At 55.9% G+C, this 24,272-nt stretch overlaps 9 protein-coding genes across 9 annotated transcripts; 6 read left to right on the top strand and 3 right to left on the bottom strand.

Moving 5' to 3' along the window:
* Positions 1 to 63: 63 nt before the first annotated feature.
* On the top strand, positions 64 to 914 carry B0H64DRAFT_446917 (endoplasmic reticulum-based factor for assembly of V-ATPase-domain-containing protein; the record flags this gene model as incomplete). Its single annotated transcript, XM_062806958.1, has 2 exons — positions 64 to 321; positions 378 to 914. 2 exons carry the CDS (start codon positions 64 to 66, stop codon positions 912 to 914), a joined length of 795 nt encoding a protein of 264 aa, XP_062654124.1.
* Positions 915 to 1,406: 492 nt separating this feature from the next.
* B0H64DRAFT_420809 (Phophatidylserine decarboxylase-domain-containing protein) lies at positions 1,407 to 4,150 on the top strand (the record flags this gene model as incomplete). The annotated part of the gene is made up of 6 exons (XM_062805489.1): positions 1,407 to 2,229; positions 2,502 to 2,625; positions 2,681 to 2,965; positions 3,028 to 3,184; positions 3,250 to 3,350; positions 3,412 to 4,150. 6 exons carry the CDS (start codon positions 1,407 to 1,409, stop codon positions 4,148 to 4,150), a joined length of 2,229 nt encoding a protein of 742 aa, XP_062654123.1.
* Positions 4,151 to 8,654: 4,504 nt separating this feature from the next.
* On the top strand, positions 8,655 to 11,019 carry B0H64DRAFT_331631 (fungal-specific transcription factor domain-containing protein; the record flags this gene model as incomplete). The annotated part of the gene is made up of 3 exons (XM_062801013.1): positions 8,655 to 9,294; positions 9,350 to 9,436; positions 9,491 to 11,019. The coding sequence occupies 3 exons, from the start codon at positions 8,655 to 8,657 to the stop codon at positions 11,017 to 11,019; spliced, it is 2,256 nt and encodes a 751-aa protein (XP_062654122.1).
* A 105-nt stretch (positions 11,020 to 11,124) lies between these two features.
* B0H64DRAFT_52503 (uncharacterized protein) lies at positions 11,125 to 11,730 on the top strand. The gene has a single exon (XM_062808381.1). The coding sequence runs from the start codon at positions 11,231 to 11,233 to the stop codon at positions 11,693 to 11,695; it is 465 nt and encodes a 154-aa protein (XP_062654121.1). The 5' UTR covers positions 11,125 to 11,230; the 3' UTR covers positions 11,696 to 11,730.
* Positions 11,731 to 12,384, bottom strand: B0H64DRAFT_52502 (uncharacterized protein). The gene is made up of 2 exons (XM_062808380.1): positions 12,268 to 12,384; positions 11,731 to 12,200 (listed from the first exon to the last, which is right to left on the bottom strand). Exons 1-2 carry the CDS (start codon positions 12,298 to 12,300, stop codon positions 11,766 to 11,768), a joined length of 468 nt encoding a protein of 155 aa, XP_062654120.1. The 5' UTR covers positions 12,301 to 12,384; the 3' UTR covers positions 11,731 to 11,765.
* Positions 12,385 to 12,653: 269 nt separating this feature from the next.
* Positions 12,654 to 15,190, bottom strand: B0H64DRAFT_411657 (uncharacterized protein). Its single transcript, XM_062804870.1, has 3 exons — positions 14,853 to 15,190; positions 13,404 to 14,491; positions 12,654 to 13,351 (listed from the first exon to the last, which is right to left on the bottom strand). The coding sequence occupies exons 1-3, from the start codon at positions 14,992 to 14,994 to the stop codon at positions 12,920 to 12,922; spliced, it is 1,662 nt and encodes a 553-aa protein (XP_062654119.1). The 5' UTR covers positions 14,995 to 15,190; the 3' UTR covers positions 12,654 to 12,919.
* A 1,029-nt stretch (positions 15,191 to 16,219) lies between these two features.
* B0H64DRAFT_411654 (uncharacterized protein) lies at positions 16,220 to 18,376 on the top strand. Its single transcript, XM_062804869.1, has one exon. The coding sequence runs from the start codon at positions 16,327 to 16,329 to the stop codon at positions 18,061 to 18,063; it is 1,737 nt and encodes a 578-aa protein (XP_062654118.1). The 5' UTR covers positions 16,220 to 16,326; the 3' UTR covers positions 18,064 to 18,376.
* On the top strand, positions 18,377 to 22,207 carry B0H64DRAFT_411653 (uncharacterized protein). The gene has a single exon (XM_062804868.1). The coding sequence runs from the start codon at positions 18,685 to 18,687 to the stop codon at positions 22,015 to 22,017; it is 3,333 nt and encodes a 1,110-aa protein (XP_062654117.1). The 5' UTR covers positions 18,377 to 18,684; the 3' UTR covers positions 22,018 to 22,207.
* On the bottom strand, positions 22,208 to 24,271 carry B0H64DRAFT_411652 (uncharacterized protein). Its single transcript, XM_062804867.1, has 2 exons — positions 23,847 to 24,271; positions 22,208 to 23,763 (listed from the first exon to the last, which is right to left on the bottom strand). The coding sequence occupies exons 1-2, from the start codon at positions 23,954 to 23,956 to the stop codon at positions 22,626 to 22,628; spliced, it is 1,248 nt and encodes a 415-aa protein (XP_062654116.1). The 5' UTR covers positions 23,957 to 24,271; the 3' UTR covers positions 22,208 to 22,625.
* Between the last annotated feature and the right edge of the window lies 1 nt (position 24,272).

Below are 24,272 nucleotides of genomic sequence, written 5' to 3'. Positions count from 1 at the left end.
GTCTACCGCATCACTTTCGATCTCATCGCTAAATTCACGTCGGCTAAGATGGTTTTACTCACAATGACGCCCCGTATCGTGGCGGGGTTGCAGTCTCTGAGCAAACCACGCAATTCGCAAAACGCAGCAGCTCGGCCTCGGGACTCTGACGATTCCGAGCCTTCGCTTGAAGGTCCAGCTGTCGGCAACCCCGTCACTCATTCACAAATCGTGGATATCTGGAAAACGCTCAACGATATCGGTTGTGGAGATTATACTCTGGAGGAACTTTTGAAGGGATCCAAGGTCTACGTACCGCCGCCAGCCCCGAAGTCCGAGCCGGTGAGTTGCGTCGCCTTGCGAGCACAAGACCTCCTCCCATGCTGATCATATCAAAGTCGGACGACTACAAAGCACTTATGGCGCGGCTTCGCCGGGAGCAGGAACAGCGGGAGTATGAACGAATGGCGAATCCGCTGCCGCCGATGGAGACGTTCTCTCAGCGGTATCCCAACGGCGCAAACATGGCTCAAGCGTTTGCAGCAGTGAACCGGCCGACCAATGAAGCGGATATGGGCGATGATGATGTGACATACAACGACGTGCATCGCCAGCTAATGTTGATTCTCAACTTCGTGGCGAGCATACTGGGGGTTGCTGCAACGCTCTGGATCGTGGCTAGGTGGTGGAGCACGCCAGCCAGACTGTTTCTGACTATGGGCGGCAGCCTTCTGGTTGGAATTGCGGAGATCGCCGTGTATTCTGGATACGTATGGCACCTCGGCCAGGCCGACAAGAAGGACAAGACTTTGAAGGAAGTCAAGGAAGTCCTCCAGACCTGGACTGTCGGGGTCGAGAATGAAGCCGTTGTAGTTGGTGGAGAGCCACGGGATCAGGACGCAAACCTTCGGCAGCGGCAGAAGGGCCACAGATAAATAAATGGGTCCCCGGCTCGTTTAACTGCGGGTGTTTTATTTATTTATTTTTGGCAACTCGGAGGTATCTTGTCGTGGCTCCTGACGTCGCTCTGGTCGCTCTGGTCGCTCTGGTCGCACATGGGATGCTTGGGATGCTTGGCTGAATGAACCCCGAGATACCGACAAGGGGCCGCGTGGGGCACTCGGGCCCCACGTCATTGTGCATTGTCGCGCGGGACGCGTCCAGCAATTCTCAAACGCGTAAAACGCGATCGACACCTTTGATTTTCCCAGCCAGCGTGAGGGGTCAACCTCCCGCTGAGGGCACATCCACCCCAACAAGCCATCCTCACTTTGCCCTTTTTGGCCATGATAATAGTAGTTCTTATTTAAAACTTCTTCCCACACTCCCAGAGTGGTGTGCTTCGGTTGCGACCCGGTGTTCATTGACAACTTTCGCGCTTCCACCGGTCGTCTTCAATTTCGTCGGGAAATCCGTGCATCACGAAGATGTCGACCGACCAGCCAGCGCTGCATTCCATCGACTCTGTCGACGTGACAGCAACCACGCCACCCCGAGGACGAAAACGACCGCTGCGAACCTATAGTCGACGATCAATCCAAACGAGGGCCCAAGAAGAGGAATCGCCGCAAGCGGGCGGGCGTCACCCGGCCAGCACTCCGGACGTGGAACGAGCAGAAACGCCGGTCCAGCTCCCCGTTCTGTCCGCGCATCGACATACGGAACAAGCGGAACAAGCGGAACAAGCGGGGCGTTCGAGTCGGGGATCGATCCTGGCGTACTTCAAGCCCCTCCCTCCGAGTTCCGAGACACCTAGCATCGCATCCTCCGACCCTGCGGAGCCTCTGTCGACACCACCAACTTCTCCATCGTCGTCCCGCGCAAAGAAACGAAGAAGACTTACCACACGGCCCCAATTCAGTGCGCTGGAACAACAGTCTGATGCTGGAGACACTGTCGATCTTGGCGATGGCGATGGCAATGGCAATGGCAATGGCAAAAGGGATGACGAATCACCCGGGAAAGTGGCAACCGGGAAACAATCTTGTCCATCCCTTCCCGACTATGACAAACCGCGACCGGCTCTGACCGAGGTGGCTGTCAACGCCTTGTGCCACCAAAACGAAACAACAAACTCTGTGACGGACGAAAGGCCGAGGACTAAGAAACGGCTCGATAAACGACCGGCAAAAGACATGACGCAAACGACCCTGAGTCTCTCCGTCCATAAAGAGCCGGGATTCACCATGTGTAGCGTTTGCGACATCTTGTACAACCCCCTGAATGAAAAAGATAGGAGAGAGCACAACCGTCGGCATGCCGCCTTCTCCCGAAACAAGAAAAGGCGGGCATTATGACGGCTTCAATTCATGTTGGGAACGTTTTCGGGGGTATATTGCAATTCCCTGGAGCGGCAGAGACGCAATGATCGACTGATCGATCTGTTGGGTCTCTGAGAAAAAAGGGGCTGACGATACCATGACATCATGATGCCCCTTTTACAAGCCAGCGCCCTGGAATAGGCTCTCATACACGTCGTTCCTGAAACCGACCTCGGGTACAATACACTCGGTTGTAGCCAGGCCCCTCGAGCCCCTGGGGTTTTAACAGTTGTCACTCTATCGACTCGGCGCCCTACCTGTCAAGCAAAATGGTACACCAACACGGCGATCAGGTCGAAATCCCAGACAAGCATCGTGTCAATAGGTAGGCTACTGAAACGATACTGCATCAAGCTGAAAACACTAACAGCCTTCTTCAGACCCGGGTCATGGCTGCCGGCCGACAACCGCGTTCATCGGGAGTGGTTGGGCCGGACTATCGATCACATCGACGAGCATGGAGAGAAGGAGCTCATCCCCGTGCTGCGCGAGTTCAAAAATTTGATTGAAGAGAACCCTCGCATCTACATGTACTTCACCGAGATGTGGGATGAAATCCCATCCAAACCGCCTTATCAGAACGACCCTACAGGAGCGTCTCAGATTCGCGACTACCACCACATGCTGCAGGTCCTAAATCATGTATTTGGGGACGCCCCAGAGTGGTGCGTCTTCTCACAGCCCCGGTTCTTCAAATATTATGCAGAAGCTGAGTGGTATCATCTAGGACGGATGCGGCTGCTAGCGTAGGCATGGTCGGGGTGCCCATGGCGGCCATCTTCGACTACGCCATGGGTACTCCAAGTGGCCATGCAGCCTTCTTGGACCCTGACGTAAATCGCATGTTAAAAAAGATCCTCAACGAATGGGGCAGGTACCTCAAGGTATAAACCTTCACTGTCTACCGAAGCATTGTCGTGGCGGGGTGTGCGTTTCTGACTTTACTTAGTCTCCGGAGTCCGCAAAGGTGCTTGCAGATCACCGAGCGGGATGGTTCGGCGAGGTGGGCTACAAGGACCTCATGCAGGTAGCCAACGAGCCAAACAACACGTCGTACAGATTCGAGCATATGTACAAGTGCGAGCCCACGAAGACGCACTTTGGGTACAAGTCATGGGACGGTAGGCTGTCATACCCTGTCAACCCTACCGGCACGCCGCCGCTTTGCTGACAACGCCTCAGATTTCTTCACCCGCAAAGTCCAGGAATCGGCAAGGCAGGTGGCCGCCCCCGACAATGACAACCTCATCGTAAACCCGTGCGAGTCCAAGGTCTTCAACGTGACGCGCAACGCCAAGCTGCGCGACAAGTTCTGGGTCAAGGGGCAGCCGTACTCGGTGGTGGACATGCTGGGCAACGACCCACTATCGGCGCAGTTCGAGGGCGCGACGGTGTACCAGGCCTTCCTGTCGGCGCTGTCGTACCACCGGTGGCACGCGCCCGTGTCGGGCACGGTGGCGCACGCCTTCGTGCGCGACGGCACCTACTTCAGCGAGCCGCTGTTCGAGTCGCCGGTCGAGGGCGGCGACATCGACACGGGCGGCATCAGCGTCGCCCAGGGCTACCTCTCGGCCCTGGCCACCCGCGCCGTCATCTTCTTGGAGGCCGACAACCCGGCCATCGGCCTGGTGGCCTTCATCGGCATCGGCATGGACGAGGTCAGCACATGTGAGGTCACGGTGCGGGAGGGCCAGCACGTCAAGAAGGGCGACGAGATTGGCATGTTCCACTTTGGCGGCTCGTCGTTTTGCCTGCTGCTCCGCAAGGGGGTCAGCGTTGGCGGGTTTCCCGAGGTCGGGAGGAAGGAGAACGTGCCGGTGCGAGGAGCCCTGGCGGCTGTCGAGCCGTGAGGTGGCGAGGGGCGGCGGCGGCTGTCTGTTTCTCCTCCCTGCGTCTCTGACTCTCTTGTGTAACAACATGAACAAAGTACTGGATAAATTGGCGGGCACTTTCCGCTTACGGTGACAACAGCCCACAGACTTGTTGCAGTTTTGCATGCATGGAGCCAAGATTCTGTTCTCCGTCTTGCACATTGCCATTCGATATATCGCCTGATTTCTCCTCCACAGCACAACAGCCCCAATGAAATGCGACGCTCGTCTCTTTTCAGCGACCTTGGCAGCGCCATGTGGCCGTCGTGCAACCACGGCTTACCCTTGCAGTTTGTGGTTTGCATCTGTCACACGAGCAGCGACGTTGGTGCCGACCCTTGCTTCACGTTGTCCGAGCTAATGTCAGAGCGGTTGCTTTTCTTGTCCGAAGGATTTGGAAAAGCAAGAGGGCGCCCATCCGACCGGCCATGCCGGAGAACCGATGAGGCTTGAACTACCGGTGTGACAAAACTCGAGGCGAGTGATTTCAGCATTTGAGGCTTGTATCTTCCATGGCTGATTGGTGTTGACCCCGCCGTGGCGTATGGCCGTCACCGAGGAGGCCAGCCGTTTCTTGTCACCCTGCTTCGTTGCGAGGATGATTCTCGGTCCTCCATGGCAAGACATGGGGTTCTGCGGGGCTTCGCCTGAAACGGGATGATCGTGCAGACGGGGTGGTGGAAGGAAACCCAATTCCAAGAAATACCAGTGAGGCGGTAAGCATGTGTGCCACTCACCGTGCACCGGAGAAGGCTGCGGCCAAGAGACGACCGCCGGTCCAGGTGACTTATCGCCCTGTCTGCACCGGGGCTGAGTGAGTCGGTGTGCTTCAGCCGCTCTACCATGGGGGCGAGATGAGGTACATTCCCTTCGAATCGAGAAAACCCCGACTTCCGTCTGTATCTCTCGGCATGTCCCACCTCACCGACAGCTCCTCCTAGGCCCCGATTCGCGGACCGGTTTCCCAGTCACACACACCTACCCTATCTCGGCGGCTCAGTTGGTTTGACGGGCCCGGAAAGTCGGTCGAGGTGTCACGCAACCTTCTCCTGATTTCTCTTTTGCGGCTTGATGAGAAACGTACACGGACATTGTTACCTTCAATCCCGGAATTAGGTATGGAGGTAGTTGAGAAGGTGTCAGTAATTCAGTAACCTTAGCCCCGACGGCCGTCGCATGTGCGGACTGCGGGGTAATGAACCTCCCCACGCTGTTGCCATCTTTTACTTCTCGTTTTCGATCCTCATCGGAGACATCAACAAGCTGATGACTACACTAGGTCGAAGAAGTGCCGTGATCACCGTTTCCCACCACACAAAAGCCTCTCGTCTCCTAGGAAGCCTTGGAGAGGTGGGGAGCTGTGCCGAGACCCTTAGCCCCTTTGACGGACTCCGTTAGGACTGCGGGGAAGGGGGTTGGATGTCGTCATAGGTAGGTTGGCGCCCCGCCTTTCCCAAAGTTCAAGAAGCAATTCTCATTCGTAGGTTGTCTCTTGACGCCCAAGCAAATTGGGAGCCTGGGTTTAGCCTCTGGAGACCTGTCTCAATACATACCTTTCTTAAGCCTCTAAAGGTCGAAGAACCCGCCCCCTTGTGTTGCCTTTATTACCTAGATGCTAGAGTCTTTGTGTTTCCCCCCTCCGGCGCTTGTAACATGAGACCATAACCAGGAAATCCTTGGGCTGGCGGAGTTGAACTGGCGGAGTTGAATTGTCTTAACTTCCGAGTTCGGGGCGGGACTTGTCGACAACTCAATGTAACCTGCCATCGGGAACAGTTAACCAATGTGCGGTATTGCGCGGCCTGCTTCGGCTACCTACTGATTGGGAAATAAAGTGCTCAGTTTTGATGTATCATCTTTCATCTGCAGAATCTCAAGGGCTGCAGCGTGGGGGGGGCCAGTCCTACACAGCAGTTCTCAGAGTCGCAGTGAGCAAGCCAAAACGAAAAACCAGGCAGACGGAAATAATGAAAACTGGTGATCGATAATAGCAATGTTCCGAAACCGCAAGCATGAATGCTTCCCGTGTCAGCTCGAAGAATGGATTGGCGAAAATTGGTATCTACGCGTGAGTGAGACTTCGGTTCACACACAGATAAACTGAGCACTCGGCTTTTACGCATGAGGTTGACTGAGCAGTTGTGTTTGGGCCACTCATTAACGAGTGACCCGGATGATCGGCATGCAGCACACATGCCTCTCAACGGGACCCTACATCATATGTAAAGCATCTCGATCAGAGCCAGCATGAGAGCATTCCTGCGCGGCGGAATACAGATGACTGGACATACATTCCTACGATGAGGCAGACTCGGTCGCTCAGATAGTTGAGATGCGAGCGTTGGGCACACATGCACCCCACACGATGAGTGCCTCATTGATTCGTTACGCGGAGCGACGCGCAGCTCCGACTGTGCAGGTCTGAGATGGGAGATCAGGTTGCAATGGGTAGGGCCCGTCGGTTCCAGCATGTCCAACGGGCTTGCCCCGCATCCCGTGTCAGCGCCTGCCCAACAGCCACCATTCCCGACAAGAAGCCCCGGTGCCGAGCGAGATTGGTGGCACGGCATGCGCCCCGGCCACTACCATAGGCCAGGTCTGCCGAACACTAGCCGTCGAGGCCGGATGAGGCTCATGTCTTGCCTCACCCCAGGGGATGTCTCCTGAGATGTGTACTGAAGCCAGAAGTCGAAGCCGCCTCCGAGCAGGGGAGACACAAAATATGTGCGCGAGCCGCTAGCGATCGTGTCAAAGTGCAGAAGATGTACGCGGAGAGACCCGGGCCGAGTCCTATGTTTACCCTCCTTCGTCGAGAGCTTTCCTGCTTTGTCTGGTCTGCTCCCTTTTCAGCTGGGTACATATGCATGAAGGGATCGGGCTACTTCCCACATGTATGAAGAGGACAAGCCTGCCGTGGTGTTGTCACGGAGCATTGTGCAAAAAAAAGACACCGGACATTGTGCTCTCGGCGCCTTGAAGCCCTCCACGCCCCCCCTCGAAAGGGCCTCGCCTCTTTATTAGTCTACGATGTATGTAGGATTATCAAGGCGATGGTCGAAGGTTAGAAGGTGCCTGGCCGATTCTCTGAAACATGCAATGCTCAAACGAACGAACGGCCTCGACAAGAGGCGGCAGATGGGGTCGGCGGCAGTTCCCCGTCCACACTGGGTACCTTGTTGGTGTGAGACTGTCGTTGGCTGAAACATGGGTCGAGCGAATCACGAATGACGCAGGGATACGCAGCATTCGTATGGAACGACTTTGTATGCACAGATTACAGATTACCAGCAACAAGCAGCAAAAACAAGCGTGCAGGTCACTTGCAGACTTGCAGGGAAATCTTGTCGATCAGAGATGGGACGCAGAATCGTCAAAAAAGTCCCGGGGAGGGGCTGCCAAGCGCTGAAGACCTCCCTCCTTCCTTCCCTCTGCCGGCGGCAGCCATAGGCGGAACCGTGCTTTGTGGAAAGGGCGACTGCTGTGGACAGTGGAGGTCCCCACATACATTCTCCCGCTTTCCATTTCTGGTCCTTTTTTGTCAAATTTCCGCCCCTCTCTGCGCCATCCCGCGTCGCCGACGCGCCTCCCCTCAACCCCATTCCTGCGAGGACTTCCAGTGCCCAATTAGAGACGTAACTCGGAGGAAATGAGATCAACAATTCTTTCTTCCAACAAAGTCTGTTTCGTCCGCCATCAGCCCCACTGCGGAATAACGGCGGATTAACGCTAGAGGGAGCCGCTGATGGATGTCTTCCAAGTTTGTTTTTTTCGTTCGAACGAGTCGACGGGAATGGAGGGCTGTCGGATGCCCCCCATGCCCTGAGACGGGACCAGGGCGGGACGATGGCACTGTGGAGAGGCCGAGCTGGGACCCATGCAGGAGCGCCTCCATGCAAGAGACCCTGGTATGCCGCCGAACATGGGTTAGGGCGTGGGCGGCATCGTTGCTCTCCTCTCTCTCGCTCGCGCTCACGACCCCCAGCCCACCCCAGCGAAGCGCCGACCATTCACATTCTCCTTGCGCAACGTGCTTGGCCCTCGGACAAGGCCCCTCTGCGACGGTCGATACTCTGGAGACCTGGAGATTGTCCGTGTGAAGGTACGGATTATAGAACACCGAGAGGCTGGGGCATGTGCTCTCTGTTGTCTTTCCCTTGTCTCACTTCTCGCCTCTGGCCTCGTCCTATTTTGTCTTGTCTCTGCATGCGCCATCCGTAGCCCTCTCTGGCCAGCTCCCGAGATATCTGATCGGCGAGCCAACCAGGCTCGGCGCCGCCGGTCCCAAAGCGGCTCTCCCACACCTCTCCCCGCCCTGCGCGCTTTCTGCCATTCGCCTTAAGACCCTGGGGGCCCTCTCCAACCAGAGCTGCCCATTTCCATCCCGGCCGCTGTGCTGGCATGGTCTCGTTATTGACGAGCCATGGACTGCCCTCTTCCCGTCGTGCAAGGCGGCGGGGACTTACGATGGTCGGATAGCCACAGCATGGATTCGGAGGACGCCCAGTCTGTCGCCATGCCCTCGCCGTGGTTGGGCTCCTTTTCGACGGGCTCCACCTCGGTCTCAGTATCCTCCTCCGCCGTGGGGTTCGCCCACACGGGCCAGCTCTCCCCCATCAGCAACGGCGTGGACCGACCGCGTGGACCCGTCCGCAGCTCCGCCAGCAGCCTCGCGTCCCCGTCTCAGTCGCCCCCGGTGACGGCCGAACCACTGTCGGCATCGTCGTCACTCCGCCCCGACGCCGCCTGGCCGCTGGGTTATACTACCCAAGAACACATCTCCGACCTTCCTCGCGCCCTCGAGGGCAATGGCGTACCCCACCGCGAGCCCTCCTGGGAGGAGGGCTCGGACGGGATTTTGACGGTCCCTAAGTTGGAACCCCTGGAGGACGATGACTTTTGCATGGACGATTTTCAGGAGGCGCCTTCACCTCCCACTCCCACTCTCCCATGCCACCTGCAAGGAGCCTTAGACCAGCCAAAGCAGAAAAGACCAAGAGGGCGGCCACGGAAACACCCACTCATTCCAAACGTTGCCCCAAACAAGATCACCAAGGGCCGGTCCAAGACAGGATGTCTAACGTGCCGGAAGCGAAAGAAGAAGTGCGATGAAGCGAAACCGCGATGTAAGCTAGTAAGGAATGCGGGCGCTTTCGCAGACGATGCTGATCACTGTCGCAGGTATGAACTGCGAGAAGAACGCAGTCGTGTGCGAAGGGTATCCAGAGAAGCAAATCTGGAAGAGCGGCAAGGAGAGGGCCGAGGAGGGTACGGCAGAACCACAAGTCTTCCGTTATTCAACATCTCTAACCCCGAACACAGAACGCAGCAGATATCGCAGCTTCCCGTCCATAACTATGCGTCCTCTTTTCGGCGGCCTGGAAACCGTCGAAGACAGGATATTCTGGAAGCATTACAACGAACACCTCAGCGCTGTTCTCACAGTGGAAGGGGAGCACAAGAACGCCTTCAAGGACATGATGATCCCCATTGCGGTGAAGCATCAGGGCCTCATGCACTCCATCCTGTCTCTGGCCAGCAAGCACATCGACTACGACACTCCGTATGGCCTCAATGTCTTGAGAAACAATCCCAGTACAACCACGGTGGCATTGAAAGAGCGCTCCCTCTATCATCATGATCAGGCGCGGCTCAAGTTCTACCACGACATCAAGTTCACGAACTCCACACCGGACACGGACGACAAGACTCTTGTCGCGGCTCGGTACGGCCAAATGCTCTGCTTCCTGCTTGAAGCACTCGTAGAGGGCAGCCCACGCGGCGAACACAGGATTCATCTGACAGTGTACCGCAACCTGGTTTCGACCTCGCCACCGGACGATTCTACGTTCATGTCCTTCATCGCCGAAATATTCCAGTATCATATATTCGCCGACGAGCTCATCCATTCCGCCCACCAAGATGCCGTTTCGCCGGAAGAGCCCCTCCCGCCAATTCCAGCTATGCACCAACCTAGATTGCTCGGCGTCGCTGACGGTCTTTTGGGCTACCTGTCACAGATCACAGCCATCCGGAACAGAATCAGGAGCAGGCTAATGGCACAAACGGATCTCGCGGTAGATTACGAAGATCTGTATTCTGCCACCGACATATATGGTGCCTTTCAGGAATGGACCCCACATTGGCCACCCGGAGACAACCGTGACCAGGTTAGTCTTCTGTACAAGCAGATGCTGTGGATTTACCTCAATCGGACCGTCCATCTACCGTCATCACCGACGTCGTCCTCGTTGGCGTCCTCTGCGGCGTCCCTCTCCTTCATCCACAGCTCCCCCTCCCAGGGCCGTCCCCCGCCCTCGGTGGTAAACACACCTCCCCAATCTGCGTCGACAAGCTGTGCCTCCTCCCCGAAATTTATGGGCGTTGCCCATGGTCCCAATCAGAGGACTAGCCGACCGGACTCGCGCTTAGCCACGTCATCTCGCCCACATTACGGTAACCGGGACAGCGGAGAAACGGCGGCAGCAGGCGGCAACCGAGCGGAATCCCCTCCGCCCGCCCGGCGGCCGCCCAACCTCGACCCGGCCCTCTCCCTCGCTGTCGAAGAGTCGTTAGCCCTTTTGGAGTCGTTCAAAGCCAGCGATTCCTGTCAGACCCTGTTGCTCCTGCCATGCTTCCTAGTGGGGACCGCCTGCTTCAGTCCCGTCCAACAGAAGCGCGTGCGCGCCGCAATCAAAACCGTCCGGGGCTACACCGGGCTTCGTAACGCAGATAGAGTTGTCGAGCTCCTCGAGGAGGTTTGGCGGCTCATGGAAGCGGGCGACTGGGTCGCTGCCTGGGACTGGGCCGGCGTTGCTGACAGGCTCGAGTTGGATTTTATCCCCGCCTAACTCAAAACTAGGGGAGACCGATTTCCATTACTTACTTCACCATGGGATAGAGCTGCCCACAGCTTTCGTTTCTTGTGCGGCCCTCCTCACGAAACCCAAAAACTTTTCCCCAGTCCTTGGCCGCCTGTCGCTACAGGATGTCGCTCTCGCTCTACAGGGCCAGTACACGCTTCGGCCCTTGTATTTGTAATCAGGACACTCGTTGTCTATTATGTTCTCACTGTCTTTCCTGGCAACTGTATCATTTTGGGGGTTATGGCATCGGTACGGGGTTTCACAATTGGGATTTTGGAACGCAGGAGTCATCGCCCAGTCACCCGTTTCAGGAAGGGCGTCGGTTCAACAAAGAGCATGCAGTTTTTTTGGAGTCGGGTTACTTTCGAAGGGATCAGGCTTCGGGCATATGGATACGATACGGAACAGGACTGGGACTACAGGACGCAACGAAAGAGGGTTGGGTGAGATCGGCGAAACAGAAAGGGGATTGAACATGATGGTTGGCGTTTGCTCTGTGGAACGGAGAGACTTGTTTCTTGCTTATAACTCGGGAATAAATGATCGACGAATGGGATATTGGTCCCCGGTACCTCCTCATTCAGGGTCTCGCAAGGTCGGCGCATGTTGGATTTGCCCGTGTGATTCTGATGCGTCTTCGAACAGTCAATCGGTGATCTAAAAAGCCATCAATACCTACCATGCAGACCCTCTTTTCCCCATAAAACACGAACCCCCAGATGAAGTAGACATTAGGTATGAAGTCCCCATTCAAGGAACTCGGCCAAGGTTTCGTAACCTGGCGCATATCGGATACATATAGGGGCGTGTTCGCAAACTCGAATCTTCAAGCAACAATGCGGGCAATCCACCCAAACCACACACCCTTTCCTCCTATTATTCTCAGCCGCTGTCTCCCGCACCACATGCGCAGCCACAGTACAGAGGGGATCGTGGCATAAGTGCGAAACCTGCATTGCCCCCTCGACAACGAAGCCCTGAGCCCACACCAACATCTCCCCCAGAGTACAAAACTTGTTTGCGCCTTCAAAGCTTAGTTGAACATATCCACCATTCTTGCTTGGCACCAGCACCGTGTTGTAGTAGAACCCGGACTTTGGTGTTGAAACGAGGCGGAGTTCCAAGGACTCTTGTGCGCGGACTGGGCTTTGTGAAAAGAGTACCCTCTAGAGGAAACATAGACAAGTTAGTATACGTAAAGGGTCCCATGACTAGATCATGGTTGGTATATACCGCTTGTGCGCGAGTGAGTGAAACCATTGCCATGAAGGCAAGGAGGTTGGAACTGCCAAGGGGCGTGGGTGATGGTGTTTGTTGAGGGCAAGGTTATGGGGATTGTTTAGATTGCTGAGACATGAGGTCTATATTCCAAACTGAGGTTTGACGGTTATGCTTGATCTTTAATAGCCATTGAACTGGGGCAAACGCCCATTCGCAGGTGGGATTGGACACGCCTGTCCAGGGGGAGGATGTCTTTAGTTTTTCCGTTTCCGTTTGCGCGCTTTCTTTTTCGATTGTATAATAGGGTCCGCCCGGGACCCCCTTTTTGAGGTACACAAGGAGGACAGACACGAAGATCACTACTTTTTAACAACGCAATCGCCGTACAATTATAAACCCTTCAAGTGTATAACCGCGGGTATTTACCTCTAGACAGATGGCCCGACACATTGACGATTACATTTAATGGTATTGAGACCCTCTCCTTGAGTGCAACAGTTTCAGCGGTTCCTATAGCGACCAGTAGTTGCAATTTTGCCCCGTGATTTCCTTGTACCCAACCAAAGTCATCGACATATCATATATCGTATTGTACACATATTTACGAGAATTACAGTATCCAATGGCCAATAGACAGCACATGGCCTCAACCAAGTGTGCCCAATTAATCCTTGCCATCCCCGTCCCCATCTTCCTTCTCTTGCAGCGTCACGTCAATGCCGCCAGCCACCTTCCGTATCTCGTACTTCCCGCCGAGAACCAGATCCTTCGCAACCAACTCTCTAGTACGTCCGAGACTCTCGATGGCAGCGATACGGTCGATGGTACCCTGGAGGTGCTCCCGGAAGCCCGGCTGGGCCACGATTTCTTGGAAGGCGAGGTGCATGGGCACGGAGCTCGCGCGGACCTGGGCGTCGCTGGTGATGCTGAACAGGTTCAGGCGGTCGAACGCGCGCACAAAGTCGACCCGCGTCATGATCTCCTGGGCCTTGTAAAGGGGGTACGACGGGAGCACGTGCCCCACCACGGGGTCATACGTGGTCTCCATCTCTGCCTCCTTGTCCACGAGGGCGGTGGCGAGGACAACCGCAGCCGCCTAGAAGACATGGTTAGCAAGATGACTGGGATGGGGGCGGAGGGCCACTTACCGCCCATTTCTGCTGGTCCATCACATCGTCGTCCATCTCCTCTCCAAGGATCCAGCATTGGTTCAAGAACCATGTCTTTTCCAACTCTTTAATCTTATCACAGGCCGAGAGCATATCGTCGCTCTTTGCGACCCGGTTCAGGAAGTTCAGCCGGCCACCGACACGGTCGTAGACTTGTTCGAGAATTTCGGAACTTGGATGTTCGCCGAAGTACCGCTCACGATAGTTTTTGAGAGCGGCCGTCGCCTGTGACTTGGGCAGGTCCAGGATTGTGAGGACATCCATCCGTGTCGCCAACTGCTTCAGCCGCTCGTAGACCCAGTAGTCGTCGCTGTTGAAGACCATCGTTACGAGGTTGGCGGCCGCCCATTGCTCGGCTCGTTGCTGCAGCAGCTCGATCAGGTCCTTCCCATCGTCGTCATCGCGGATCAGGTGCATTTGGTTGATGATGACTACGAGCGGCGCCTTGACCCTGGCGCGTCTCTGGAGCGCCACCTTCTCGAGCTTGTTCAGGGCGCGTTCAATGTCGAGAAGGGCGGTGGTATCCCTCGGCCCGCGCTCGCTGAAGTAACCGCCGATGTAATCCTCGTGGAACTCATAGTCCAAAGCCTTTCCCAGCCGAATCCTGAAGATTTCGAGATCGGCATGCGCCTCAAACATGGCCACACCGTCGCCGTCGATTTTGCGCATCGCCTCCAACAGCATGCTGCTCTTTCCGGTACCCTTCTCGCCGATGAAAAGGTGATAGTGGCCTCCGCTGCGGCCGGCAACAATGGCGTCGACAATGGGCTGCTCGGGCCTCTCCACCCAGTGGGTGGCCGCGGATGTATGTGCTAGCGGGAGGTCCTTCCCTATCGCCGCAAGCTCAAGGACGGGGTCGCCAGGTTCGAAGGCGTTGGACATTTTGTGGAGCACCATGTACTTGTACGACTTGTGATAGGCATACGCCGCGAAGCCGAAACCGGCCCCCAAGACTAGTATGGAGGCGAACGAAGTGGCGGCGGCCTCCACCATTTTGGAAAAGAGAGAAGCGTTGGCATCTTGCTCTGGTGGAGGCGGCGGCGGTGGCGGCTGGCGAGTGTGTTGTTCTGGCCTTGATATTAGTAACCTAATACGAAATAATACCAAAACAAGTAATAAGAGGGAGCGAAAAGGAGTCGTTCTTGGTTGGAGCCCAGATAATGGCCGCAGGGTTGAGAAAACATGTGACCGTTCAAGCTGAAGCCAACTGCATGCTCGGTTACACAAAGTGCTGACCGCGTTGCCATTGGCCTAATCTCACCCCAGGAATATCCTAATCCGGAGAGCTGGCACAAGACACATCGTGGCTCACACCTCACCTCACATACAAGTATGCAAACGACGGAGGTTCCCCGGGGCCTCTTTCTCCGATGTTGTGGTGAACGGGGCAGAAGGGGACTGTCCAGTGGAGGATGAAGGCACACGTACCGGTTGGCCGGGGAGGCTCGCGTGAAAAGGGTCTCCGAATTTCCAATCCCGCACATCTCACCCTCGACTCCGTGGGGAAGCCGATGCGATGGGTCCTCGACGCCGTCAGCACAAAACGAGACGCTGCCCTTGCTGGTAACATTCTTCAGGATTCGCGAGAAGATAGAACAAAGTAAAACAAAACGCTTCTGCTTGGTGCATATAAAAATATATAATAAAAAAAAAGAGCAATTGGGAGATTCAAGTGAGCGACTGTAGAATGAATGGCAGGAAGTGAAGGGGGAAAAATAAAATGAGGGAGTGAAAATGGCGGACCTTGCGCCACGAGGATGAGAGCGAGGTGTTTGTGAGAGCGGCGACGTTGGTTCCAGGCCAGATCCCTGAATAGCGCAGGCCAGGGCAGCTGAAGCCCCTAGCATGGCTCGGTCTTGGCAGGGCCTGGCCGCTCAGCTCGAAACCTTTATCAATTATTTCTACAGCTGTCCACAGCTGTCGCATTCCATGACCTCCCAAGCCGGGCAACAACATCTTAACCTCGTGCGTTCGGGTATCTATCTCTCAGCGATGGGAAGAGCTGACTTGGCTTTTGATGTAATGCCAGTGTCATTGTATTCTTCCAGCAACTTTAAGCTGGCTTGCAGAAGTAACAAAACACCAACTCTCAACTCCTGGGGCAAATTACAAAACAGAAAGAGGACCGAACTCCCTTCACTTTTTGGCTCGGGGAGCGAACTTCAAATGCAAACGTGTGGAAACAAGTGATAGTCAACCGGTGAGCGTGGACTAACACCTTTTTGTGAAGTGACTCGGCAATGTGTCTAAGCGGTTGTATGCTTCTGAGAAGTCGTGTAGAAGTTCCTCGAGTAAACTTAAGAGTTCCATAACGGGCAACAGGAAGAACAAGACTTGTGAAACCGAGTCATTTATATCCCATCCCCAGGATATACTAGAGGCCTTGTTAATTATGTTTATCAGTCATCCTCTTGTTATCGCGGTGCCTTCTTGCCCCATCACTACCAGCAATGTGGATGTTTTGTAGGCGTCTCTGTCTTGCTTCAATCAATAGAACTGTGCCTACTGCACCTGTGAAGACACGTTGCCAACCATTCACTTCTCGTCCATGACACCCTTGGCGGCTAGCCCTCCCAAGGCTTCAATTCTGGGCACTGTGAGATATTATCTCCCAAGTAAAAGCAGAGTCATCAAACCTCATTGTTTAGGAAGATTGGGTAAATTGTCTGTTAATATTGAAAACATTGTAGAGTTGTGGACTAAAGCTCGGATTCTACTAAGATTTTGTATAGTTACCCGTAGTCATCGGCTGGACTCCTTGTCATGGAAACGTCTGTCATCCAAACAAGACGCGCTCCTGCTCTTGCTCTTGCCCTAGCTCTTGTGTGATAGAAACTTCTGCCGTCTGAACAAGACGTGCACTTGCTCTTGATCTTGCCCTTGCGTGTGATTTCCGTGGAATATGTCTGCCCGCACTGTTCCCAGCGAATTATCTTTTACACGCAGGCCCAGCAACTCCAGCAAGCCCACGACCAGCGATCCCACGATAGTTTCTTTCTACTTCCAGCTGGATTACCCCCTTTGTGTATATGCACAGGAGGGCACTCTCGTCACTTCTCATTGTACACCTTGTTACCTCAAGGGCTTCAAGTTTTATTTCACCTTTCCAACTCTTCTAACAGTCCCAAGGGCAGAAGTCTGCCAAACTCACAGTATGTGCGCATCGGCTTTGTTGCCGACGGTGCGACCGGCACAGAAGCTAACATTTATGCTTCAGACTTGTTATGGGAAGATGGATAGAAATGAACGGCGTCTTCCCCAGCTTACGCCGGAGGAACTAGCCAACCCCTACACAAGAATCTCACTTGATGGTGTTGAGGTGCAGCTGTGGCAGGTCGCGCACGTTTATGGCGTCAGCCACGATATGCCGAGTCCAGACCTGAGGGCTGGTGCTTCTTCTCAGGATTTCCGGACATTGTACTCGACGCAGGACAGCAGGGGAATTGCTTCAACAAACCCTTCAACGGACACTCGCGCTGGTAGTATTACTGAGCAACGGCCGCTGCCGAGTTTGCCGGTACTGCCATTGAATATCCCTACAAGACCACAAACACAGCACCCAACACCACGAGTCGATGGGCACCGTGACCTCAAAACGAACGATCTTCTCCGCCTGATAGATGACTTTGTCGACAAAGGTTGGCCCGGCGAAGTGGAGGCGGAACAGTCACAGATTACGACCACAACACCAGCAGTGACACCGACCAGAACCACACTAAAGATCGAAGGGGTGATCTGGTCGGATCCTTCATTCCCCCCTCCTTCACATCCTCCACCTGATGGGCCTCTACCTCCACTACCGCCACAGTCGGCGGGAAGCAGGCATCCTGACTCGCGGCACGGGCCGCCTTCGACCACGGTGACGGTCACGGTGACGGCCACGGTGCCGGCTACGGCACCCCAACTTCCACCTCGGGTTGCCGATAAGTCGCTGGAGTATCCAGAGTCGGACCGTGATGACGACGCAGAATCAGAGCGAACCATCACACCAAGGGAATCTCGGCGGCAACTCGCCCCCACGGCGCGACCAGGAGCCCGAGCACGAGACGTGTCGATGCCCACTATACAGATGGCACCCAAAGGGCCAGTGGTGGCACCTGCGACAACGGGAAGGGCTGCATCCGCTTCGATTCTTCGGAGCCGTGGTGAAGAGATCTACCGCCCCCGCCGGCAGGATTCTGGGTTGAGTGAAACTCAGCCAAAGCTGGCGTCCCCGACCTTGCCATATCCGCTTCCCGACTTCTTGCTGAATCCTCCGAGCTTTCTGCAGCATCCTCCCGATCTGTCGCAGCAGCCATACCTGGGCCAGCAGCCGGGTGTTAGCGCAAGAGGAAGCCCACAGCTGAACAAATCCAAGTCTTCCTCGAACATGGCGAGTCCAGTGACCAGCCCAGCGACGCCGACATCAGATGACGACGTGGCTGTAACATCCCGCTGGAGCTCCGATAGCGAGGAGGAGGGGGAGTCGAAGCTGAAGAAGCTGAAGAGAGTTCTCAGCTTCTCAAGGCTGCGGCCTCGAAAGTCCAGTCTGTTCCAAAAGCAGACAGGGGACGATGCGAACAAATCTGTGGCTTCCATTGGAGGAAAGCATACCCCGGGTCCGTCGGGATCTCGCAGGAGCAGCAAGACCGGGAACTGATCCATCGGTCGTGCATTTGTGCACCGTTTCTATCACGGCATGACGGCCGGATTTTGCAAACCATTCCCCGTCAGGAAGACGTTGGCCGCCTCATTTGATGCTAGATTATTGGCGGCAAACAGAGAGGCAGATCGCAAATTAATTTGCAGGACGGGAAGGTACGGTAATCAGGTACCAGCGCTGCCAGGGTCGGAAACAGCATACCGATAAAGACCGGGGTGGAACTTTATATAGGCGCATACCTCAGTTCGTCTGAGGAACTTGGGGAGTAATCGACGTGATCCTCGTTCTCGCCTGTTTAATGTGATGTCTGAGGGTCAGGATGAACCGAAGCTCTCGAGCTCTCTCGGGCATTCTTAGTGGGGGAAAGTGGGGTTGAAGTCGGTACCTCGGTGCCCACAATTTTTAGCTGCATCCTGCAGCAACGCGTTGAACCTTCAACGCCAAAACCGAAAAAAAAACGCCAAAATCCGCGTCTCCCCACCAATCTCCCTGGTTGCATACCGCTTCGTTTGTGACGATCGCCGTCGCTGCCGCCATCCGTTCACCTCAACTTCCGTCCCATGCCAAGCCATCGACGAGTGTTTTAATTGTCGAGCTCGGAACATTAGAAAATGCACCATGGGAAATGAATCTAGCAGACCCGAGCAGCCTGATGGCAGGTCCCGATCGCTATCCCCACTTCCGCGCGACGATCAACTGTCTCTCGATAACGTCGACGACTGGCCGCACCCTCCATCGACAATGCCTGCATCGTTCAAAGCCGGCGATGAAGGTTCGGGCCCTCCGGGCGCACGCGGTTCGCTCGCTTGGCGTCGGCGACGACGACGATCCCGTGGTCTTTCTCCCGAGTCAACTCGCGCTCCATCTCCTTCTTCACCTCCCCAAGACCGAATCGTAAACGCCAGCCAACCAGTCCGATCGGCCCGCGCGGCGTCTCCAGAACACCCTCCCCGACCGGCAACGCAACCCACGCCGTCAACTCGCAAGCGCGTCCGGGAGACGTACTTTGAGAAAAAACGGAAGGCGGAGCTCAAGGAGGCCGCGGCGGCTGCACACATCATAATTGACAAGAGAGAAGCCGAACTTGAAGATTTAAAGAAGCGCACGCGCCGCTCTATCGCGCCCTCCCCCTTCCCTCTAGAAGATGCAGAGCAGTCACTCGATGAGTCTGCGTCGGCAAGTGATGCGGAGGAAGCCGCACCTTCAGAGAGACCCTCGTCATCGAAGCAGGCCGGGTCCACCAAAAAGGACAAGGGAAACGGCAAAGATGCTATCCGAGATGCCATTCGAGAAGAAGATACAGCCATTGCTGACCGTTCAATCCCCGATGACGAACCCCCGCCGAGTACACAACCACGAGGAAAGCGGGGCCGGCGCGACAGCAATTCCAAATCGCGTAAAAAGCAGAAGTCACGGTCGTCGAGCCTGGGCTTGGATGAGATGGAGGCAGGGGAGGCGAGCAATGAGCTTCTCGGCCAATCAGCATCGAACTATCCCGAGGTGGGCGCTCGGCCCGACAATACCCCTGCGAGCGAAGATTACGAAAGTGGATATACAGGAACGACGACGCACTCACAGTCTGCCGTGCTCAACGAACACCTATCCGACGACGGTGCATCTCCCGAACCATCAAGAGCATCAGCAATCGGCTCCCAGCGTTCTCATTCCGACTCTGGATACGGCGAAGCTGATGGGCAAGGGCCGTTGATGTTGAAGCCTGGTATGGGCATGGACAACACGAATGGCTCACCTCGTTCCGGGGACGACCAGCATTCTACGGCCGATGGCGGAGCAAGCGAAGATGGCGATGACGGAATGTCTGTGATGTCCGAGCCCCAGCATTCACCTGTTGCGTCCGACTCAGACAACTACGACGGCGCAAGCGCTTCTTCATCGCACAACTCGGAAGGTCCACCTGTTGCGTCCGACTCAGACGATGACGATGAAGCGAACACTCCTTCGCTGCACGACCCGGAAGATTCACCCGCTGCGTCCGACCCGGATAACCCCGGAAACACAAGCGCTCCTTCACCGCACAACCCCGAGTCGGCCTCTACACGTCTCGACTCGTCGGTCAAGAGTTCACGTCATAGCGCCAAGAGGCAAGCGAAACTGCCCTTTTTCCCTCGCCAAGAAGAAGAAAACGTGCAGGCGTTTGCTGAACTTCCACACGAGGATGCCACATCCCCTCCCCAGCTAAGGCGTTCAAAAAGAACCCGGCAACCTCGCCCAATTGAGGCTGACGCTGCCGCCGAGGATTCAGAAGAGGAGCCCAGCACGGGAAAATCCCAGTACCGATCCGGTCCTTTCTCCCCCGCGGAGCGGGATCGGATTACTAGAGCGGTTGAGCGTTTCCGGGAAGACGAGGATTTGACGCAGGAAGAAATCAACCAAGTGATCCATGACAACCCCCAGGCAAGTGGCCGGCCGATTCACCGTCAGCTATGGGCCACGATTCAGGATGCCTGCCCGTTGCGCCCTCGGAGGAAGCTTATCAGTTGGTGCAGGCAACACTTTCACAACTGGGCCGGGCGGGGCGCCTGGACGCAAGCACAGGACGACGAGTTGGCGGATTTGATAGAGAAGCATGGGAAGAAGTGGAGTCATATCGCAGGACTCATCAACCGCTACTCAGGGGATGTACGAGACCGGTGGAGGAATTACTTGGTTTGTCGCGAGACTGTCAAGACTGATATATGGTCCGAGGGCGAAGAAGAACGGTTCCGCGAACTAGTGGAGAATTCTATCGACAAGATCCGCCAGAGAATCGGAGAGGATAGCAGAAAGCCTCCCGAGGAGCTCCTCAACTGGCTCAGTATCAGCGAAGCAATGGGTCACACCAGGTCTCGGCTACAGTGCATCCAGAAATGGAAAAGGATATGCGAATCTCAGCCACTAGCCGACATTGTCCCCACGGTACTGCCCTCGGGTAATTCGTGGCGGCTGGAAAAAGCTCGCGACGAGTTGCAAAGGATCACAACAAGCGACAAATACCGTTTGATGTGTACGGTTCGCGACTCGGGTGTTGGAACAGACACGAAGATCAACTGGAAACAAATTGTCAACGGCACGTTTCACAAACGGTATGAGCGCCAAACTCTTGTGGTCACATGGGGACGGCTCCGGACGGCTGTGCCTGATTGGGAATGGATGACGACCCGCGATTGTGCTCGGTACCTCTGCGAAATGTACGAGAGGGAGGGTAACTTTGGTTCTGCCGAAGACCCCGGAGTCGAGAACGACGCGCCTGTCTCTACCAAGAAAGGAAGGAAAGGCAAAAAGACTCATCGATTAGTATCGGCAGACGATTTGGCTTCGGGGTCACAGGACCAACTCCGGGCCGGCTCGGAGCCAACCAGCGATACACAGTTATCACCTGTGGCGGACGAGGAGAACAACTTTGCGTCTGCGGAATCCCGTCGAAAAAGCGACAAGAAGCGGCGCAAGGCAAAGAGTGACACCACACAGTCTCAAGCTGCAGCCGAGACTGCAGATGAAGACGTTGAGATGGAGGATTCGATGCATGCAGAGTCGCACGCCAAATCCGCCAAGACTAGGCCGCCCTATGGCGAGAAGGAGCAAAGCCCCGAACTCGACACCGTTGCCCGGGAGTCGTCGTCGCCTAGCGTGGAAGCTCAGGCCTCTCGAACGAGAAGACGGGAGAGGAGAGAAAGCACGGCAGAGGAAACAGGTGCCAAGGAAAAGGGGAAGGAATCTTCATCGCCCAAGGCCGCGAGTTCCAAGGTTGCGAAGAGGGCGCGTCGCGAATCCTTGCAGAATGGTGACGCGGAGGACCTCAGATCTAAGAAGCGGAAGACGACGAGCCTGTGGTCGAAGTCCAAAGCTAATGGCGCGTCGCAGAGCAACGGAAAGTCTTCGAGTGTTGTCAGTAGCGATATGGAGGACATGGAGGATATACCCGCGACATTGCCCTGGTCAGGTAGCGCATGAGCTGGGATTGCGTTTGCCTGTGTATCATGAGTATCAGTAAGAGGGTGAGAGGGGGGGTGGTATTAACGAGTATGAGTATATGGGGCGCGATGAACTGACGTGGCTGCGAGTGGTATCCCCGTTTAGCCACCCACTTGCCTTGCTTTAGCTGTTAAATATCCTGAATTGACCAATAATTTCTCGGACAAATATGGGAGCTGGCGAGAATGATACATGAATAAGGACGACCTGAGTGAAGCAAACACACTACAGTGGCCTCTGTGGACCTGTACTAATGATACACCAGTGAACGCCAGTCATCCTATACGATAAACCCCACAACTATCCACGCAGAACACCGGCAACCATAACCCCGATAACACCCTCCGCCGTTTGGTGCCTTCCCAGCCAAAGCCCAAACGTTGTTAGAAAAGATGCGCGAGATCTCAAACGAGTAATAGACGTGGACAAAAGAAATAAACAGTCAACGAGGAAGAATAGCTGGGTAAAACCCATAGGCGCTCTAGGGCTCCTCGGAATAGAACTTGCCCCGTCCTTTCCCTCGTCGGGAGCTCCCCAAGGTGGCGTTCCCGACCCGGCCCTCGCTTCCTCTCGCGAAGGTTGCGCTCTCACGGCTCGCGGGTTGGAGCCGATGCGGTAGTTTCGGACTTGTGCGATTGCGATGTAGTAGGTTGGCGTGGATGCCGACCCTGGCGTCCTCTTCTCCCCTGCGTTGGATTTGTGGTAGCTGAACTGGTCGTGCTGGTCGGGGTCGTGGACTGTACGGGCACGGGGCCGCGCGTCGTCGTGTCGACAAAGACGTCGCCCGCGCTTCCTATCGACGCGGTGGAAGCTGGCGGTTCGGTGCTGTCGAGGGCTACACCATCCATCATGCGGGCCTCCTGTCTCTCTCTCGCCGCCGACTGGCTGACGGGGGTGTCGCTCCCCGTGTCACGGTCTGTTGGGGGGCGTGCTGCAAAGTCCCTACGCCCGCCGCCGCTGCCACGAGGGGATAATGCGACGGCACTCTCGCTGAGGCCCGAGCTGCTCCTCTCTAGGCCCCAGTTTGAACCCTGCCCGGTTCCAGAAGCGCCGCTGTTTTGCCAGGGGAGGGGTCGGCGTTGATATATAGGGCCCGAGAGGGTGCTGCCGGCGCCTTCGCCGAAGCCGACCAGGCTGGCGCTGCCATCGTCCGACATGCGGTCCTCGGAACCGCCCACGCTGCGCGATGTGAGGTTGTCTAGATCCTCGTCCATGGCGTCGTTATCACCTCCCATGTAGCCGCTTGCGCTGGCTGAGTCCATCTCGGTCAGCATGTCCTCATCGCGGTCTTCCCCGAGTGTAGAGTTGTCGTCGCCCTCCTGGATGGTGGAGCTCGTGCGTCCGCCAACGCTTTCGGTTGCGCTTGCTGAGCCGACTGTGCTCACTTTTGTGGCGGCGACTGGCTGCCCGGCCGCGTTGAAGTAGGCTGGTGTAAGCCCGGCGGCGGCAGCGGCGGAAACGGCATTTGCGGTGAACCCTGTTGATGTCGGTGTCGTCTGCAAGGGATTGTCATTGTAGTGCGAGAGGCCGTGGGGTGGGCTGCGTAGTGTCGAGACGCCGGATAAACCTGTGAGCCTGCTAATTCGATCGGCTCGTTCGGCCTCGAGGCTGTTGGTTGATGGGCTGTGCTGGTGGCCACGATGATGGAGGGCACCACGGTGGCCGTCCTTGATGGCGGTGGTGGATAGGGCGGAGAGAGATGTAGTTGTGCTCGTTGGCGTACCACTGGTTGCAACATGCACGGTTAGCAAAGCCAGTCAGTCGCCTGCCTGATGTTTCCGAATGGTATTGGCAGGTAGGAGACCTACGGTATCTCGGAAGGCGTGTCGGGTCGCGAAGGTGGCTGTGGCAGATTGATGAGGGTCGGATGCGATGGTTGTGACGATTGTTGTGGCATCGACGGTTGTGATGGCGGCATTGCTGCGAGGATTTGCCGTGACCCTAAATGAAAACCAAGGTAACGATTGTCGAGGTGAAGGGGTGCTTTCTCCAGGAATGCACAAGGAACCGTGATGTGTGGAAAGGTTTCAGGTAGGTTGTCTTTGAGGTTGTGGACGGTCGGCACCAACGATGGAAGTGCAGGTAGCCTGAGAGCCAAAGTCCAGGCTCTCCTTTGGTGCGAAGGTGTGTTGGGTATAAGCTTAACAGCGGCCGGTTAACGTTGGGAACGTGCTTGTGCTTGAGAGCCTGCTTTTTCCGACGGAGCACATGAAACGCGATAGCAGAGAACCATG

The sequence above is a fragment of the Chaetomium fimeti genome (assembly GCF_033439085.1).
Source record: "Chaetomium fimeti strain CBS 168.71 chromosome Unknown B0H64scaffold_12, whole genome shotgun sequence".
NCBI classification, from domain to species: Eukaryota; Fungi; Ascomycota; class Sordariomycetes; order Sordariales; family Chaetomiaceae; genus Chaetomium; species Chaetomium fimeti.
Note: the sequence above shows the minus strand (reverse complement) of the source record. Positions and strands in the feature narration are given on the sequence as shown.